Source organism: Phocoena phocoena, chromosome 6 (assembly GCF_963924675.1).
Source record: "Phocoena phocoena chromosome 6, mPhoPho1.1, whole genome shotgun sequence".
In the NCBI taxonomy this organism is placed as follows: Eukaryota; Metazoa; Chordata; class Mammalia; order Artiodactyla; family Phocoenidae; genus Phocoena; species Phocoena phocoena.
In genome coordinates, this window is record NC_089224.1 from 81306914 (window position 1) to 81327595 (window position 20682).

Sequence of the window (20682 nt, forward strand, 5' to 3'; positions counted from 1 at the left end):
CAGTCTAAGTATTTCTTTTAAGAAACAAAATAATAAGTCTTTTATACTTACTGTTATAAAACTGGTTGGACCTCTATTATCTTATTAAGTTTGTTTTCACATGTCCCTGTGGTTTTCCTTGAACATCTTTCTTTTGCTGTGTTGACAGTTTTCTTTCCTGTGCATTAGGCCTACCAATGTTTGCATGATAGCAGTCTCTGCTGTATCCTTGCTGTACTTTCACTCTTCGCTTATATCCCTCTGCTTTCTGCTAGAGCCCTCACAGCTGACTCAAAGCAGGGGAAGATTCCAGTTTACATTTTTAGGGCTCTGGTGCAAGGGAAAGGATTGCTGGTTCCCTGCCAGTTCTGCAGAAGTAGGAGCTGGATATGTTTTTGGCATCTTCTGTCATTACCCAGATGCATTAATACACAAGTGTGATGCTCTTACAATTGCAGAGCATTGTATACTAAGTAAGCTTTTGCTGGTAGCCTACAATCTAATAATTTCTTTTAGAATTAAAATATTTTGAGGAGATGTGCTTCATTTCAAAGAATTGATCTAATTTTTAGAGTATTCCATTCTATTGAAAAATTGCGAAATAAGTGTACTGTCACTATCACCACTAGTCCCGTACCCGCCGCTGGGCAAGATGTACTCTTTGATTCTTTCAATCATCCTATTCATTCTTACAGCATTCGCTCTCCCTTGCATGTACCAAGCACTGCCCTAGGCACAAGAAACACAAGTAATTAAGACACTTGGGGTCTAGTGAGGGAGACAGACATGAATACAAATTATTTCACTTTGTGGGTGGTGGTGGTGGGTATTTCTTTGTCCGCATATTTAGAAAATTTTTCTACATATATCCAGCACAATTTACATAAAAATTTTTTTGGTGAGGGTATGAGGTGGGAAATCTACATTTCTTTCCTAAGTAGTTAATTGAATTTTAACTTACCTTTTTTTTTATACCTTAGGTTTAGCCCAAAGGCATCCCTTTCGCCACCTTTTCAGATGCATCTCTCAAGAACCTGTATTAAGGAAATGAGTGGTATGTTTTCTAAACATTATTTTCGTAATACATTATGGTTTCTGGAGCCTCAGAGCCCCCCCAGAAATATCTAATGGTGGCTTTTACATTTGTTCTCACCTTCTCCCACTTGGAATACATCTCTCCTCCCCTCTTTTTTGATTTCTTTAAGTTATGAATTGAAGTGATCTAAAGAGAAAGTAATACCTCCAAGGATATCATTATTATTCTGACTTGAGGCCTTCCTCACACTAGACCTATTCTGTTTCACTTCCACGTGTTACCTACAGAGATATTTGTGTCCCTTGTCACTCTCTTACACATTAGAGAGTAAGATTTAAAGCACATAAATAGGGGACTTCAACTCATAAAATAGTTCCAGATACTCTACCAGGTAAACTCTGGGGCCCTAAACTATGTGCATTGGCCACTAAGCATCTAAATAGGAATATAAATATATAAAATCCAAAAGGGCTGTTAAGAAATCAATAGAAGACATAATAAAGTTGAAGAATCTGAAGATTAGAAGTGCACACACTCATCTTGTCTCCTCCAACCAAAGTGTAAATTCCCTGCTGTTAGACCCACCCAAGGGATACAGTATTTTCAGAAATTTTGCTGCATGAAATTTAAATGTGGTTTTAAATGATTTGCTGCTTTAAGTGTGATTCTTACTGAGTTGAAATCATTTTTTTCCAAAGGAATGTATCTCCAGTATTTCTCATGGAAATTAATTGAACAATTTGATTTTTGTTTATATCAATTACTTTTACATATGCATTTTCTGAAAAATGACTACTCAGTAAAGTCATATACCCTTTAGAGGCTGTATATCCTTTACATTAGAATAAGCTTTTTCTGCAGAACCAGGAGGACTTGTTTCAGGACGATTATGATTCACCCAGCAGCTGATTTACACACACTTATACATAACCTCTCCTACCTGCTGGCAGCCTAAATTACTTCCTTGATTTGTTTAACAAAAGGTACAGAAGCTTAGCTGACTTCAGTGGCCCCACAGAGCAGGTGCATTTGCAAAGCCTCCAACTATATGTCAGCTGCTGACACTCTCTCTTTAAGGGAGGGACTGGCCAGTTCCAAGAAACTTATCTTTTCTTTCTTCCTGGTTCTTTTATATATCATTATTTGGGAAGAACTTTATAAATTAACTGTGCCTTTAATAGGAAATGTATGTGGACATCCTGGACCCTTCTGTTGGCTGAGCCAAACTAAGTCTCAGCAAGGGCAGGTCTCGTGCCCTATGGTGGGTAAAGGAGAGTCAGCATCCAGCCATACTCAAGGAACAGCTCTCCCTTTGGCTTCCTGGCATCTTCAAAGGCCAGCATCCCCAAACCAGCCTATGTGTCTCCACCAGCCAGTTTAAAAAATAAAATAAAATAAAAATTGTTGAATCCCAGCAGAAATGCTATATGATTAAAATATGAACATATTTTGCATATAGATGGTAATTTTTAAAATATTCTGATCTGTATCCCAGTGAAATTTAGAAAAGGTTTGGAATGAATTTCATAGTTCTTAAAATACCAGAAATATCAGCTATTGGGGACACTTAAATTTCTTTATTGCCTTAGGATGTTAACTCAGGCATTCTAAGTTTTAAATAAAAATAAATGTAAGAGAGCTAGCCAAAACTTTATAAATATTCGCTTATGAAAAATGAATGATTTGGATTGGAGAAATAAAAACAAATCGTTAATAGTTATTTATGAGCACCAAACCTTTTATTTATGTTTATAAACTGAGGCTAGGATGATTATTACAGGTGGATCAATTTTTGAACTTTCATTTATTGCTAAATTATTTTTTCTCATTAATAAAGGGAAAAATTGGGCTTCCCTGGTGGCTCAGTGGTTGAGAGTCCACCTGCCAACGCAGGGGACACGGGTTCGTGCCCCGGTCCAGGAAGATCCCACATGCCGTGGAGCGGCTAGGCCCATGAGCCATGGCCGCTGAGCCTGCGTGTCTGGAGCCTGTGCTCCGCAGCGGGAGAGGCCACAACAGTGAGAGGCCCGCATACTGCAAAAAAAAAAAAAAAAAAAACCTGGACAATTATTTATTTTTTATAAAATGTTCTTTGATCTTACTATTATGGCATTATCCTTAGGCTTTGTAAAATATAGCTTTAAATTTATCATTACATATACACCATTATTGTCTAATATTTAACCTTTCTTAGTTGCAATCAGAAAATGATTGGTTAAATAATAAAGTTCATTATTCTTTATGAGTTTAAATTAAACTATGACGTATCCTTGGAAAATAAAGGGGCTAGGTTCCCTCTCTGAGTGGCTGTTGACCTTCCTGGTTATTTCAGGGTTAAAACTTAGAATGAAATTGTCATGGTCCTGCTCTCCTAATCCTGCTCTCTTTGAAAGTCCCTTAACCCCCACAAGCCTGAAGTATAACAAAGCCTGAAGACACAAATACTAGGTAATGGGGATAATCTAAAATGTTAAGCATTCTGGTTAATTCTATCATATTTTTTAATTTAAAGATAATTTAAATCAGGCTGTTGAAAAACCAAATGTCACGCCTCCTGCCTCTTACACTTATAAAATGGATGAGGTTCAAAACCGCATAAAGGAAATACTAAACAAGCATAACAATGGCATTTGGATATCTAAGCTTCCACATTTTTACAAAGAATTATATAAAGAAGAACTTAATCAAGGAATTTTACAACAATTTGAACACTGGCCTCATATTTGCACGGTACGTTTCTTCTTATTCCTCCCTCCTGATGCCTCCTCCCTGCCCCACTTTCAGATTTTGAGTTGTTAGTAATATCACCTTTTATTTGGGGAGCACGAAGCTCTTTACATAATATTGCTTCATTAATCTTTATGACTAAGATTAACACATACTGGTTCTTATTTATAGGAGAAATATGTCACGGCTGAGGTCTGTGTGTGTTGTAATTGCTGTTTTTATAGATTTTAAGTTATTTTTAAATGCATTTAATATGTGATAATATAGATACCATTTTGTATTGAGCTGTTACCAATAGATACTGATGGCTTTGTAATTTTAATAACTTGAACTTAACTGGTAATAGAACGTTTTTTGTTAGCCTCAAATTTTATATTCTTGTTCCTGAGCATTTTTAAAGACATTCAGCTGAACAAATTTTAGTTATTTTGGCTAATTATTTATACAATACATCTAAAAAAATTAATACAGGGTTCAGATTTAAACTATTCACAAATTTCTTTGGAGAAAAATATTGAAAAGTGAGCTGACATCTATTTCCATGCCTCTTCCTATTTGAGAATCTATTATAATAAAACGATGGCTCAGAGTAGTTTATTAGAAATCTTTTAGTTCATCCAGAGATAGAGACAACTAGATTCTTAAAACAAAATAACTAATTTTTAGATGTTTCTTAATGTTTTTATTTACATAGAATATATTCAACAAAATAACTTTTAAATTAGCGGTTACTTGGTGCTTCTAAGCTTATAGAATTGAATATGCATGACAATTATTGCTTGGTAGAGGGCTTTCATTTCTTTAACTTAATATATATTTTGGCCCCCAACCCTGTTGGGCAGAGTGTGGGCCTCTCTCTTATAAGCACCTGGCCTAAAGACAGCATGTATTTTTATAACCACTTCTTCCTCCAGGGCACTGACACCCACTCCAGTCCCATGGGCTTTCCAGTCAAGAGTCATCCATCCATCCATCTATCTGTCTTATTTGTTCTTACATCATTTACTCTGCACCTGCAGGTACCATGCACTGCTTTAGGGGCTGAGACCACCTTAGGGCAATATGATGTGCTGATGAATATACATACAGTGTGAAGTGGGAAAACAAGAAGAAATGTCAAACTCTGGAATTATGGCTGTTCCCCTACCTATAAAGTCAAGAATGATCATGAGAACGTTATCCCTGATTTATGTTGAATATGGGGTTTATTCTTGTAGTGGGAATTCCTAAGGTTGCTATTCAATTCATTCCATTTTGACTCCTTTCTGAAAAGAATATTCTCACTGGATGCAGGTTTAGCAGCATTTGAGGGTTGACCCCCTTAGGTTTCCATAATCTTGAAGGGGACTTTTGAGGTTTCACCAGGCTGCTTGATTTGAAGGTTCAGGGCCTGGAGCTCCTTTTTGGAATACATATGGTTCTTTTATTTTTTAAATCCATAGACATTCATGAACTTATGTCTTCAATGAACTTTAAGCCCTTTTATTGTAAATAAATACATAAAACCCACTATTAAGCTTCGATAAAGAAATTATCTTTAGAGCAAAAGAATTTTAAATTAAATTCACAGATTCTTCTTAATGTATTATGTTTCTGGTCACTTTGTTTTACACTGCATGATAATTACTAGTATTTGTGTAGCTTAATTTATGACTTTTGGGGGGAAATTTTCATCCTCGCTACTCTGCATATCTGCAAAGCCTCAAAATTTCTCTTGCTAGGACTGCAGGAGAGAGAGTACCTATCTCTTTGATGTTAAAACTTTATCTAAAATGGGTGGTTTCCTACTAAATTTCAGGTGCTCAAATGACTGATTTTTAATTTTTTGGTTGCTCAAATGCATCTATGTTGCATGATTATTTTCTGTCCAGGCAGTGAGGGTGGAATGTGAAGCAGAAATGTAATATATCTTTCTTATCTCCATGCTGTTTCTCTCAATTTTGAGTAGGACTGTTTAGATGCAGTCACTATCAGTTGTCAGGTATGAGAATTTACTTAGTGAAGCATTGTGTCTAGGATGATAAAAACTGCCAGTTTTTTAATGACATCTGTTGATATTTTTCAAAACTTTTTTAAATAGCTCTGATTTTTTTTTTTAACAGCCTACTGGTAAACAGTTTCAAACTGTTACACCATGTTTATTTTTAGGCAGTTTTAAACAGTTACACCATGGTTAATTTCCCTTTCTTCTGACTTCTTGCTTTTCATCTTGCTGAAAAGCAGGAACACTGATAGCATGCCCAGGGCTGATTCTACTGCAAACAGGGTCAGACAGGTTAGAACACAGTGCAGAAATTTAAGGTAAGAACGACTTAGTAATGTGTATCTCCATGTTGTTGTGTAACTGAAGAAGAAATCTGAGTGCAGTGTACTTCTTTATTTAAAAAAAAAAAAAGTGCTTTCTCCCCTCAGTCATGTAAAATGTCCCATATAAAAATATTGAAAACTAAAGTTATAAATGAAATAAAAATCACCATCATCCTACCTCCCAGAGATAATCACTTGCAGGATTTCCATTTTAATATAGGATGGGTAGCATCAGCTCAAGGGACCAAATAAAAGCTCTGAAATTTTACCTTCATGAAGGTTTAATCAGCTATATGCTATAAGTCACTTTACAAGGTTGTTAGATGGTATTTTGATGCAGGCAGAAGGATGCTTTGAATCTGTTGTTCTTAACCTTTTGGATCTCTCTGACAACAAAATGTGGACTGAGAGTTTTGAAAGCTAAAGAGAATATAAAATCATATTAACAATGGTGACCCAGTTCCATAGTGTTCCTAGGCAACTTTCGAGGGAAATGGAACTTGTGCAGAAGCTGTCTTCAAAAGGCAAAGAGCCCAAGATGGCAGGCTTGACCAGTACTCTTGACGAAGGATACTGGCATCTAAGAATTGCCATTGAGTCCTAGGAGAAGGATAGCAACGTCTCTTGGCTGTTCTAAAGTGGTGGCCTTATTAATAATGTTCTCCTTAATTGTTGTATTTGGCTAGTATTGATAAAATGCTTCTGTGAGCCACCCACTGATCTGGGTGCTAAGAATAACAGTAAACAAGACAGACCTGGACCTTGCCCTTACGGAACTTAATGTCCAACAGGGAAAATAAACATTGAGCAGATAAGGGCAAGCCTGCAATAGTTATGAAGGAAAAATGCAGGGTGCTAAGGAAACTTGTAAACAGGAGGATGAGACGTAGTCTGATGAGTCAAGAAAAGCTTCCCAGAGGAGGTGTCTGTTACACTAAAACCTGAGAGATGAGTTGAAGTAAGTTAGACAAAGGTGGGAATGCTGGGGAAAAGGCACCTCAGACAAAAGAAACAGCTTGTGCCAAAGCCTGAGACAGAAAAACATGGCTTTTTCAGAAAATTGTAAGAAATTCAATAAGAAGACAGTGGCTCAAGAAGAAACTCAAGAGGCAAATGGGCCAATTCACTTTATTAAAAGAGTCATAATTTGGTGGAAACTTAGCGGGTCCCTGCCATGAGGTCACACAGAATCCAGACCCTCTGGCTGACTTCAATTTCTAGTAAAATTTCAAATCTTGTGACAATTACTGTTGAACATGAGAGATTTTGTTGAAATCCTCCACTCTGAAACATGGGTGGAGAAACGTCTCCATTCCTACCTGAGACAGAATATCTGTCTGTAGTGCCTTACCTGAAGCTGTGTGGAGAGCTGGGTGGTTCGTTTAGAGCCAGACAGGAATAGATGCACTCAGCTGAGAAGGCTCTCTGACAGTAGCCTCAAAGACCTATAGCGTAGGAGCATTGGGAGGCAACTTCAGGATAGTGGGAAACATTCCGAGTTCACCTGGAAGCACCTCAGGCCTTAATTACAAAACATAACATTTAGTGAATGAGAACATAAAATGTTGTAAATGAGAAAAAATACCTAATGACACTCATTATTCATGCTTTTATAAAAAGGTTTTACTGTTAGGCTGTATTTTATAAGTCATTTTTCTGTCCATTAGAAATCACTGAGCTTTAAGTCATTTAGTCCCCTAATACCTCAGACTTTTAAAAATTCCTAAAGTTCTGGATTCCTAAAGTCAATATAGCAATTTCTGTAATATCAAAAGAGGCAACAGCAGTTCTGCCACTTACATATTTTTGTATGTTCAGGAATTTGTCTTAACTTTAATTGTGGTAATTAATTATATAAGATAAAGCACCTGTCAGCCCATGCAAAATGAATTGCCTCTTTTTTTAAAGCCTAGATATTTCTGGGTTAAAAACAAATTGAATTTCTAAGGAAGCGAACATAAGTGAAACAGCAGTGATATATCCTCAGGCTTAGTGGTGTTGATACAGTCTGTGCAGCCATTCCAGCAGAAGCAGCAGTGAGAAGTAAAGCTAGGACTTGAAAGTACAGCCATAATATCTAATTGGAATCCAATTTCCTTTCTAACTTTTCATCAACAAAAAGAAATATGCAATGAACACGTTGGAACAGTTTTTAAATTCAATTTCAGTGACCATCTGAATAGAAGAAAGATAAAAGAGCACTGTGGCGAAATCAGAATAGGGCAGTAGGGGAGTAATGTGACATTGCTGTTCTGGAACTTGAAACAGAAAATTACCCATAAAGCCCAATAGTACAGTAGAAAGAGTTTGGGCTTTGCAGTTAGGCTTTTGCCCTGGCCATTTCTTAGTGGTGTTACTTTCAGCATATAAATCTGGGCTTCAGTATGCTCTAAAATGTGACTGTTTCTTCCCATCTCTTAGGGTTGTTAGAATTAAGTTACACAAACTATAAACAGCTGCCAGTACAGTATAGAAACATAGCAGGTACATAGGAGACTCCCCTGGTGGTCCGGTGGTTAAGACTCTGTGCTTCCAATGCCGGGGGCGTGGGTTTGATTCCTGGTTGGGGAACTAAGATCCCACATGCCGCACAGTGTGGCCAAAAAAAGAAAAAGAAAAGAAAAAAAGAAACATAGCAGGTATATAGGAAAAGACAGCTGTTATTTTTCCAGGAACAGTCTAGCTTAAATGCAAGCAAGTTAAAACCCACTGGTAATTTCCCCCCAAAAGTCATAAATCAAGCTACACAAATACTAGTAATTATCATGCAGTGTAAAACCAGAGGCATACCCAGCAAGCTCTACAGAGGAGCCTATCTCAATGAAAACAGAGGAAATGCTAAAGAGGGCAGAACAAAAGTTTAAATTGAAAAATAAGAGCAGTGGATAAAGGAACTAAAACTCTTAGATGAAGTGAATTTCTGCCATCCTAGAGGAGCAGATCCTGCTCCCCGCAAAGGTAATGAGAAGCATATCTAGTACCTGCTTAGCGTAGAATGCACAGTGAAAGCCGCAGCTGCCAGCCAAGATCATGCCCAAAAGGTCTGCACACAGTTAACCAGGATAATGTCTTCCTGAAGGGAACCTGTGAACAAGGGCCTAACCTTGGGCCACACTAAAGGAAAATGGCTTGAAGTTTATCCAAACATAAATGGTTGTAGTCAGCATCAGTGCGAAGTCCTTACTAGGAAAGGGATGGGAGTGAAAAAGTATTAGCCTTGAAATACATAATGTCTATAAAACTACTTACCCAAGATGGTGGAGAAAGAGTTTCTCTGGATAGGTGGTTTGTGAACAGACAGGGTACCATCTACAAGGAACTTTTTTTTTTTTTAGTGTACGCGGGCCTTTCACTGTTGTGGCCTCTCCCGTTGCGGAGCACAGGCTCCGGACGTGTAGGCTCCGGACGCGCAGGCTCAGCGGCCATGGCTCACGGGCCCAGCCGCTCCGTGGCATATGGGATCTTCCCGGACCGGGGCACGAACCCGTGTCCCCTGCATCGGCAGGTGGACTCTCAACCACTGCGCCACCAGGGAAGCCCTACAAGGAACTTTTTACCTTTACCTTTGATTAAACCTCTGTGGAATATGCCACAAACACCTGTACTTTCTTGAACAGAAGCGACTAAAAATTATAACCCTTTCTGAATAATCTTGGGCGTAGCATGAACTGCTGCAGAGAGGGTGGCAGTTGTAGGTGGTCTGGAACACTGAGTTGGGTGTTAGCTCATCTCAGTGTATTATTATCCTGCGTGCAGTATAAGCCTCACCCACTACCCTTAGAGGCTTCAGATCTGAACCTATCAGTTTGTCTTCACTGTGGCCCAGTCAGGCCATTGGGGACCATTTCCTCATCTCTTTCTCAGTTGTCTAACTCTCCCAGCACTTCTCAGCATTAACACAAAAAGACTGAGCTCTGTAGAAGGTCATCAACCAGTCTTCCTTTCTGTGAACTTGCTAATCATAGGGTGCAAGCTTCTGGTCAGTGACTCTTTGATGTTGTAGTTGTTGCTAGGTACCCAGAGGTCTTTACTGCCTGCTGAAATTGAGTTTTTTAATTGGCTTGTTTTTGAGTTCCAAGCCACTGCTAATAGTTGGAGTGCTGGAAGGCAGGTTTCCAGGTAAAGGTGATTTTACCATACTGTCTGAGGTTGGTATTGGGTGGTGAACATATAAAATGAGATTTAGAATGTAATTTAAAGCTTCAACACAAAAAACTACTACCCAATGGAAACAAAACTGTGTCTGAATGACACCCATAAAACTGCTTTGAAACTTTTTGATTTAATTGGACAATACCAATTCTGTTACAGAATCCCAAAGAAAATTCTAATTCCATAAGAAACAGTAAGTTTACCTCAGCAGCCTGTGCTGCAGAGTTAGCAGGTGAGCCTTCATAAACTCAAAGGAGTTTGGCTTCAAGAACTTTACAGAACAGGTAAATTAGGAAGAAGTAAAGACCTTAGAATTAAGAAGACAATTTCTAGGCATATCGCATGAAGACTTCTATTTGTGTGAACTTACAGGGCTCCTGAAGAATTTGATGTTTTAAGTCCTTGAGTCTCACATCTACCAAAGCTAATCTGTCAACTCCAAACTTACAAAAACTCAGAGGGATGTGAGAGAAGTATCTCATTCAAGTTGTGATTCCAAATGAGGCAGAAATCAAGCTAAATATAGTGAACTTGTGGGAATAGAAGGTTTAAGGCATGTTAGATACTAGAATCTTCTGATGATCACCAGAGGAGATGGCTTGAACTCCATGGTGTAAGGAGTTAATCCTTTAGGTTACTACCTGTCTCTTCTGTTGGGAGGTGGAGGTAAGGACCCATACATAGTAAATCTATGGAGTTCCAGGTCATGCCAGTTTCCAGTCATTGGACTGGTCATTTTTTGGGTGAATATCCAAAACCAAACACAAAACTGAAGAGCCACGAAACAATGAAACCGTGGAAGAAAATGGCAGGATTATGATCCTGAGGCTTCTCCTATAGAACAGGAGGCCTTTTGACCCCCTTCTCAGGTATGTACCTGAATCAATTAGACTACAGGAACTATTGGGTTGGCCAAAAAGTGCCTTCGGTTTTTAAGTAAAAATAAAAGACACACTTTTCATTTTCACCAAGAACTTTATTGAACAATGTACTCACCCTTTTGTTCCACTACTTTCTGCCACTTTTCAGGCAACTTCATAATTCCATCTTCCCAAGATTTTTTATCTTTTTGAGCAAAGAACAGTTCCAGGTGCCTTTTACAGTCTTCCAGGGAATTGAAATTTTTTCCATTAAGAAAATTTTGTAAAGACCTAAATAAATGGAAATCCGAAGGTGCAATAATATCTGGTGAATACAGCAGATGAATCAGAACTTCCCAGCCAAGCTGTAACAGTTTTTGCCTGGTCGTCAAAGAAACATGCGGTCTCACGTTATCTTGATGGAAGATTATGCATTTTCTGTTGACTCATTCTGGACGCTTTTCGTCAAGTGCTGGTTTCAGTTGGTCTAATTGGGAGCAGTACTTGTTGGAATTAATCGTTTGGTTTTCCTGAAGGAGCTCATAACAGAGGACTCCCTTCCAATCCTACCATATACACAACATCACCTTCTTTGGATGAAGACCAGCCGTTGGTTGGTGGTGGCTCATTTTGCTTGCCCCATGATCTCTTCCGTTCCACGTTATTGTACAATATCCACTTTCCATCGCCCGTCACAATTTGTTTTAAAAAACAGAACATTTTCATTACGTTTAAGTAGAGAATCAAATGTGGAAATATGGTCAAGGTTTTTTTCGCTTAACTTATGTGGAACCCAAACATCAAAGCGATTCACATAACCAAGAAGGTGCAAATGATTTTCAGTGCTTTATTTGGATATTTGAGTATGTTGGCTATCTCCCACGTGGTAGAACGTTGATTATTCTCAATGACTGTCTCGATTTGATCACTATCAACTTCAACTGGTCTACCCGACCATGGAGCGTCGTCCAGCGAGAAATCTCCAGCACAAAACTTCGCAAACCACTTTTTAAAATTTATTTATTTATTTCTGACTGCGTTGGGTCTTCATTGCTGCGCACAAGCTTTCTCTAGTTGCGGCGAGTAGGGGCTACTCTTCATTGCAGTGCGTGGGCTTCTCACTGTGGTGGCTTCTCCTGTTGCGCAGGACGGGCTCTAGGCACGTGGGCTTCAGTAGTTGTGGCTCACGGGCTCTAGAGCACAGGCTTAGTAGTTGTGGCGCACAGGCATAGTTGCTCTGCAGCATGTGGGATCTTCCCGGACTAGGGCTCGAACCCATGTCCCCTGCATTGGCAGGCAGATTCTTAACCACTGAGCCACCAGGGAAGCCCCACAAACCACTTTTGACATGTTCGATCAGTCACAGCACCTTCTCCATACACTGCACAAACCTTATTTTTGCGTTTCAGTTGCATTTTTACCTTTCTTGAAATAATAAAGCATGATATGTGGAAAATGTTGCTTTTTTCTTTCATCTTCAGTATTAAAATGACTACACAAAAATTCACCAGTTTTGATAAGTCTTTTTTTAAATGCACACTGAAATGATGACTGTCACAATACAATCTAACAAAATCGTTTCAATTGAAGTTAAAAACAACTAAGTGCTACTAGAACCATCTTTCGGAAAAAAACAAATGAACATTTTGGCCAACCCAATAGAAGTTGTAAAAGCACCCTCCTGAAAGATCCAACTGGAATGATTAGCAGCTGATTATCACACTAAGGAAATAATAAAAGCCATGTTTCAAGTAGCTATTGACTTACCTTGGTCATTTATGAAGGCCAGAAGACAGCTGTTCTGTTTTGGGGGATGAGACAAGAGAACAGCATGTAAATCTGGTCAGATGTACCAGAGCACAGTGAAGAGTGGACACCATACTGTAACCCACATTCCAGCCATTTCTTGCCTTTGGGAAGATTCTCATAGGCTGGGAATAGATAGAGTAATAGGTGTTGTTTCTAAGCCCATTGACCAGAAAATTAAAAAGAAGACACATGTTCTGAAGGACAGATGGTGATCACATTGGAATGCCTGAGAAAAGCAAATTTTCACTTTCATGATAAATTTAAAACAAAGAGTTTAAGTTGAAAAAAATTACATTTGTCTTAAATTACATATATTTCAAATTCTATACAATATGAGTTTCATGATCTTTTCCTTTGAATTGAGTAACCCTTCAGCTATTCTCCAAAGATTGGCTAATGACGTACGTGGACCAGGCATATTTTCCATGTCACTAAATTATCCATGAATAGTTGTCTAACATGTTGAGGAACATCTGCATCAACTCCAGTTAGTGTCAGATTCTGTTCCTAAAGTCAGGCTTATGTTTAATCTTAGTAGATGCTAATTTGAATTTAAAGAGGCCAAATTACTAGAGAACAAAGTGGAATTAGGCACATAACTGGCTTATGAGATCAAGAAGAAGCCAGTAAAAATTGGAAAGTGGCTACAATTCAAGGAACTAGTCATTTGGGGATTGCTGGGGGCTGGGGTAGGGTATCTACTTTAAACAATGAAAATAAAACTGCTGAGGAAACAAACCTGCCTTCTAGTTCAGATGATTATTTGGCCATTGTTTGTACTTTGAATAAACTCAGGCTTATTGGTCAAAAATCTACTTTATAGGCTGACTGGCAAAGCTTGATATAAATGCTACTGGCAAAGCTTGATATAAATGCTCCAGACAAAGCCCTGGAAGCTTACTACTTCCAGGTGATCTTTAAGCATTATTCTGGAATAAAGGCCAGAAAAATGGGAAGTCTCTCCTTGTCCTGACCAAATTCACATCAAGTGGACCTAATATTCATAACTTCTGTTAAGATAGTAATCCCCGGGCTTCCCTGGTGGCGCAGCGGTTGAGAGTCCGCCTGCCGATGCAGGGGACACGGGTTCGTGCCCCGGTCCGGGAGGATCCCACATGCCGCGGAGCGGCTGGGCCCGTGAGCCATGGCCGTCTGGAGCCTGTGCTCTGCAGCGGGAGAGGCCACAACAGTGAGAGGCCCGCATACAGCAAAAAAAAAAAAAAAAAAAAGTAATCCCTAGTTAGAAGAACTCAGTGTGCTGGTCATGTTCAGAGGTCATGTTTAGAGGTTTGATAATTACATTGTTAGGTAATTGGTCCTGATTGCATCTAAAGCACAGGTGGGAATGGAAGCTTTGGGGCCAAGAGTGGGGGAGATTAGTAAACAAACATTGAAGTATCTCATATTCCCAGTTAATTTATTGGAAAGAAAAGGATCATTAAACTGAAGAACTGTTGTCCTCTTTTGGGTTAGAAGAAGCCATGTGCACAGATAGGACATGCGTCTTGTGAGAGTTATTTTAGATGAATAAGATGGACTATATTCCATTGAAATTAGCCTCTGCCATCCACTTCAGAGAAGGTGTTGCAAAGAGTTGAGAAGATGTTGCTAGGTGAAGACTGAAGAAGGGTTTTAAGATGGGCCCAGCAGGCTCAGCTGGCTTTGGATATGGAGGACTGCCATGTCTAAATCTAAAATTGTACTAACCGGGATTCTTTTTTTGTTTTTTTAACATCTTTATTGGAGTATAATTGCTTTACAATTGTGTTAGTTTCTGCTTTATAACAAAGTGAATCAGCTATACATATACATAGATCCCCATATCCCCTCCCTCTTGCTTCTCCCTCGCACCTTCCCTATCCCACCCCTCTAGGTGGTCACAGAGCACCGAGCTGAACTCCCTGTGCTGTATGGCTGCTTCCCACTAGCTATCTATTTTACATTTGGTGGTTTATTTATCTCCATACCACTCTCTCACTTCCTCCCAGCTTACCCTTCCCCCTCCCCGTGTCCTCAAGTCCATTCTCTATGTCTGTGTCTTTATTCCCGTCCTGCCCCTAGGTTCTTCAGAACCATTTTTTTAAGATTCCATATGTATTTGTTAGCATACGATATTTGTTTTTTTCTTTCTGACTTACTTCACTCTGTATGACAGTCTCTACGTCCATCCACCTCACTACAAATAACTCAATTTCGTTTCTTTTTATGGCTGAGTAATATTCCATTTTATATATGTGCCACATCTTCTTTATCCATTCATCTGTTAATGGACACTTAGGTTGCTTCCATGTCCCGGCTATTGTAAATAGAGCTTCAGTGAACATTGTGGTACATGACCCTTTTTGAATTATGGTTTTCTCAGGGTATATGCCCAGTAGTGGGATTTCTGGGTCGAATGGCAGTTCTATTTTTAGTTTTTTAAGGACCCTCCATAGTGGCTGTATCAATTTACATTCCCACCAACAGTGCAAGAGGGTTCCCTTTTCTCCACACCCTCCCCAGCATTTATTGTTTGTAGATTTTTTGATGATGGCCATTCTGACTGGTGTGAGGTGATACCTCATTGTAGTTTTGATTTGTATTTCTCTAATGATTAGTGATGTTGAGCATCCTTTAATGTATTTGTTAGCCGTCTGTATATCTTCTTTGGAGAAATGTCTATTTAGGTCTTCTGCCCATTTTTAGATTGGGTTGTTTGTTTTTTTGATATTGAGCTGCATGAGCTGCTTATAAATTTTGGAGATTAATCCTTTGTCAGTTGCTTCATTTGCAAATATTTTCTCCCATTCTGAGGGTTGTCTTTTGGTCTTGTTTATGGTTTCCTTTGCTGTGCAAAAGCTTTTAAGTTTCATTAGGTCCCATTTGTTTATTTTTGTTTTTATTTCATTTCTCTAGGAGGTGGGTCAAAAAGGATCTTGTTGTGATTTGTGTCATAGAGTGATCTGCCATGTTTTCCTCTAAGAGTTTTATAGTGTCTGGCCTTACATTTAGGTCTTTAATCCATTTTGAGTTTATTTTTGTGTCTGGTGTTAGGGAGTGTTCTAATTTCATTCTTTTACATGTAGCTGTCCAGCTTTCCCAGCACCACTTATTGAAGAGACTACTAACTGGGATTCTGTATGACAAGGGAAAAACTTACATAGAAATAGAATTCTGTTTTATTTTTCCATTTTCTCAAAAAGTATATTTCTCAAATCTTTTCTGGATACCCAGTCTGTGTCCTTGTATCTTAAGTGTCTTAAAGCACAGTGAAGATAGGCATTTTAAGATTCCAGATTTTAAAATGTGAGTCTTTGGAGAGGTAGGCTAACCATTGAGAGCAAAATGAGGAGTGTCCCAAATGTTTGTGTTTCTAGCCTTAACATTAAGGACACAAATTGTGAATATCATATAAATACCATCCAGAGTGTCACACGGTGTCAGCAGGGTCAACTGTATTTATGTTCTCTCTTCCTAAGCATTATATAGAAAATTAGTAAATGAAGTCAATGTTTTTACTGACAAGCTACCCACCCAGCAACTTTAATATTCTATTCTTCTTGGGGAAGGGGTTACTTCTTGTAAGCTTGTATTATCACCTTAGTGGTCTGGATAGCCTCCTAAGGTCTTAAATTTCAGCTAAAGAATAGGTGAATAGGATCTGACAGAATAGAAGAATTTCAGAGGGCTATGAGTACTAACTTCAGTCTAATCGGAAATTGAGAAATTCTTTTTGTAAAGGACCAAGTAATAAATATTTTAGGTTTTGCAGGCCAAGAGCTTTGTGACTGTCACCCATAGTCTGGCACAACTACCCGACTCTGCCATTGTAGTGCAAAAGCAGCCATACGCACTACATAGAGAATGGCTGGGTGCCAATAAAACTTTGTTGATGTACACTGAATTTCATATCATTTTCATGTCACAAAGTAATTCTTTTGATTTTTTTTTTCAGCCATTTAAAAATAGAAAAATCATTCTTAGCTCATGGGCTATGGAAAAACAGGTGGCACGCTGCATTGGGCCGCAGCCTGTGGTGTGCTGACCCCTGGTCTAGAAGTGGAAAGGCTTAGAACTTGGAAAAATGGTTCCATACATCAGTTTCTCTTTTCCTCCTTCTCTTATATTGAAGCCGTCCCTCTCTGGAATGTTATGAGAAGAAAATTAGAAATTGAATGGTATACAACTGCTGGGCATTCTTAAGTCTTGTTCATTAGAGGGACAACACTTTTAGCTAACTTTCTACTGTAGTTGTTGGAAAATGTGTGCCTTACCTCTGGACTGACCTTCCTACATAATGGAAAGCTGAGGGTTTTCTCAGGACACTGCAGGAAGAAGAGGGACAGCACCTCAGTTTTGCCTGAATATTTCCTAGCTTTCTTCCCAGTGGTTTATTCCTGACAGTTCTGATACCTTTTCATGGTTTCATTCCTCCTTGTATTCTGTCAGTTTTGTAAGCTGTTGCTTTGTATTTGTTAGAGAAACTAGGTGAGACAAAACTATTTGTCAGAGAAACTAGGTGGTGTACAGGGCAGAAGCTCTCATGATTTCCTAGGGTTATTGGAGGTCAGGTGCTTCACATGGGAAATTCATACTATTTCATTTCCCTGCTTGTTACTGAAATGTGCATGATCATGTTTGCAGGTGAAGGCAGTGTATTAGAGTCTTAGTGATTGAGAAGAGTAAAGTGTACAATTTTGTGTTCTCTTCATAAATTTGAAAAGTGTTTCTCTCAAATTTAAAATGCATTAGTGTGCTCTCAGGTTGTTTTTAGCCATTAAAATATCTGTCATTTGCTGTATTTAAAAATTTCAGGTGGAAAAACCTTGCAATGGTGGTCAAGATTTACTTGTTTATCCAGCTAAGAGAAAGCAGCTTTTGAGAAGTGAACTGAATGCTGAAAAAGTGCCACCATCCCCACTACCTGCTCCAAAACAAATACCACCACTCAAAGGGTGTCCAACAGTTATGCCAGGAGACTTTAAAGAGAAAGTTGAGGAGCTGCTGGTGAAATACTCAAGTGGTCTTTGGGCCAGCGCACTCCCAAAAGCATTTGAGGACATGTACAAAGTGAAATTACCTGAGGATGCCTTAAAAAATCTTGCCTCGCTTTCCGATGTATGCACCATAGACTACATTTCTGGAAACCCTCAGAAGGCCATTCTCTATGCTAAACTTCCACCACCCACTGACAAAATCCTAAAGGATGCAGAGCAAGCACATGGAGATTATGATGTCAAGTCTGTGATTGAACAAGAATATTTGCAGATAGAAGAAAACATTACCAAAAGTGCTGATACCTTTATGGAGACTGTAACAATTCCTCCGTTAATCATTCCAACTGAGGCATCCCCATCTGTACTGGTGGTTGAACTGAGCAACACAAATGAAGTGGTTATCAGGCAAGTTTTATTTTCTAATTCTTTAGAATCCTAGTGTACTCTTGCTACTTGGCTATTCTTCATATAGATGCTGGTTGAGGAAGAATAATATATTTTTAGTTCTATAGAGTTATATTGAAGTATAATGTTTAAAATAACTATTTTTGCGAGAAAAGATTTCTTACAGTTTTAAAAATTGAAATGATGATATGGTCTGAACATGAAAATAATCTATGTCAAAAGCATAATGGTAACTATATAAGTCAAAAGCAATACCTAGTCCGTAGAAAGAGCAATCACCCACTAGGTAGGTAATACTGTTTAATCTGGGATTACGTAGTGTTTCCTAAAAGTCAGAATAGCTAAGCACCGCCTTCTAGTGTAATGCATCAGATTAGCCCTCTGGTTTCTCGAGCCTTTTGATATCATTGCCTGGGAGAAGGAATTATTGCCTAAGTGGCTAATGATAACTGGAATTCCAAAAATCAGTTCAGTTCAGGCACTTGATGTGGACTTTTGGAGGAAATGTAGAATACATAGAAAATATTGAAAGACTATAATTTGCTGTTTCTGACTTGGAATGAAGAATGGTAACCACTGTAGCTGGATCTCTGGAGGCAGCAGCCCAAGGTGTGGCTGTGGCTGGAGCAGAACAGAATCCAGGCTCCTTCACCCAAAATGTCCCTGTGCGTTGGGCTCTTACTCTTCCCAAGGATCACAGCTGAGCTGGGAAGATCCAATGAAAGGCCACAAAAAATAATCAAAGTCCTATACAGCAAACCTATTGAAGCTTTTCTGTTTGAACAAACTAAGTCTGATGATGAAGTGAGAATCAAGTATCTTAGGATGTTCAAACTAGAACATGTAGGAGCTTTGTTGAGGTCCTTTTTATAGAGGGGTGGTAAATGTATAGAGCTTTTATTCTAAGATGTGGTATGGCCTGAAGATAGAAATAGCTTGCTGAGGGTTAGGGTTCCCACTGTGGGTCACTAATAAACTGAGGTAAAGGAAGGATGTTGAGGAGCACATTGCTAACTTTTACCATTTGACATTATAAAGAAAATCTAAATCTGCTTCCTTGGCAGGATCCTTTGGTATCTGTTACCAGTAGTCATTGGTGCCACTTTCAGAGAGCCAAGCACCCAGCACTGGACTGGATGAATCATGTGATTTCTTACGTTCTTCCCAAGATCTGGCAAGAATCTGGATCAGTTCCAGGACTTCAATAGGATGGGGGTTCAATCTACTCCAGGATGATTAGGTCCAGGGTCCTCAGGTTATCTAGATCCCTTTTTCAGTATAAGTTAGAATCCCAGAGCCAGCATTCTATGTGTTCATTAGGGTGGCTGGCAACCAGCAAGCATGATGGGTAATGTCTGCCCTTAGGTTGACCCTAGGTCATTAGTATCCCCCCACCGTCCTGACCCCAGCAGGCTGAGCCCTATTCTACATCCACACCTTTACCCAGGCAGTAGACTCTGGAAACTAGTAGACTTGTGACTCATAAAAGTTACAGGGAGGTGCCATGGCAGGACCCTTAGGTCAAGTATGGGAATCTGTTGTCTCCAGTCTAAAAATTAACTTTGTAAAACTTTGTATTTATGGCATATCTAAATTGGCCTGCATATCATTCTTTGTTCACTTGCTCAGGTAATTTGGGGATAATGTATGACCTTATTCTTGCCACTACCCACTCTTATACCAACTGTCATATTACCTCCTTACCCCGCCCAGGCATCGTTCTCTGTTGGTGGCTACAGAGAACAGAAGCAGCCTGCAGATCTCATGCTGCTTCTCACCACCTCCCTCCTCCCTGGCAGGAGCCCATGCTATGCAGACTACCAAACCACGGGCTACAGCCTAGGCCTCTGCCAGTTGAGCTCCCAGGACTGTAGCAGCGCTACCAGGAGGCCCCATGAGACTCCAGATCCCAAGGAAATGGGCACTTGAGCAGAGCTGCAGATCTACTAGGAGACTCCAGAGCCAAAAGTGCAGCTGTATTCCAGGCAGTACCCTAACATTTGTAAAGCTCAGTAACCTTAAATGATAGAGTATGACACAGCTTTTACAGCTGTTTCTGGAGTGAATAATATGCATGTCATATTTTGTTTTAAAATAGCCATTGCCTCCAAAAGAGGCATTATTTCCACATTGTGTAGGGCTTTTAAAAGCTTTTTTTCCTCTAGTAACAAATAGGTTGACTCTGGTTTCTTCTGTCCTGCTGATAGTTACCAAAAACACAGGAAGATACTCCTAAAAGGAATAGTTTCTGAAAGCTGTATAGGACCACTTGGGCCCTGAATAGAAGCTAGAACAGTTCAAAGAGCAATGTTCTTGTGGCATATCCCCTGTCTCGCTGGCCAGGTGATTCTGGTGCTGGTACAGCATAGCCTTCAAACTCAAAAGGCTTCATCCCATGGCTGAGATATCTCCTGTTAAAGGAGCCAGGTTT

The 20682-nt window shown here is 39.2% G+C and overlaps 1 protein-coding gene across 1 annotated transcript in view; it reads left to right on the forward strand.

Moving 5' to 3' along the window:
* TDRD7 (tudor domain containing 7) overlaps window positions 1-20682 on the forward strand; it is a 66735-nt gene that overhangs the window by 16571 nt on the left and 29482 nt on the right. The window contains exons 4-6 of the mRNA XM_065879135.1: window positions 960-1033; window positions 3528-3745; window positions 17665-18251. Coding sequence (XP_065735207.1) covers window positions 960-1033; window positions 3528-3745; window positions 17665-18251 — 879 coding nt within the window. The remainder of the gene's footprint in view (window positions 1-959; window positions 1034-3527; window positions 3746-17664; window positions 18252-20682) is intronic.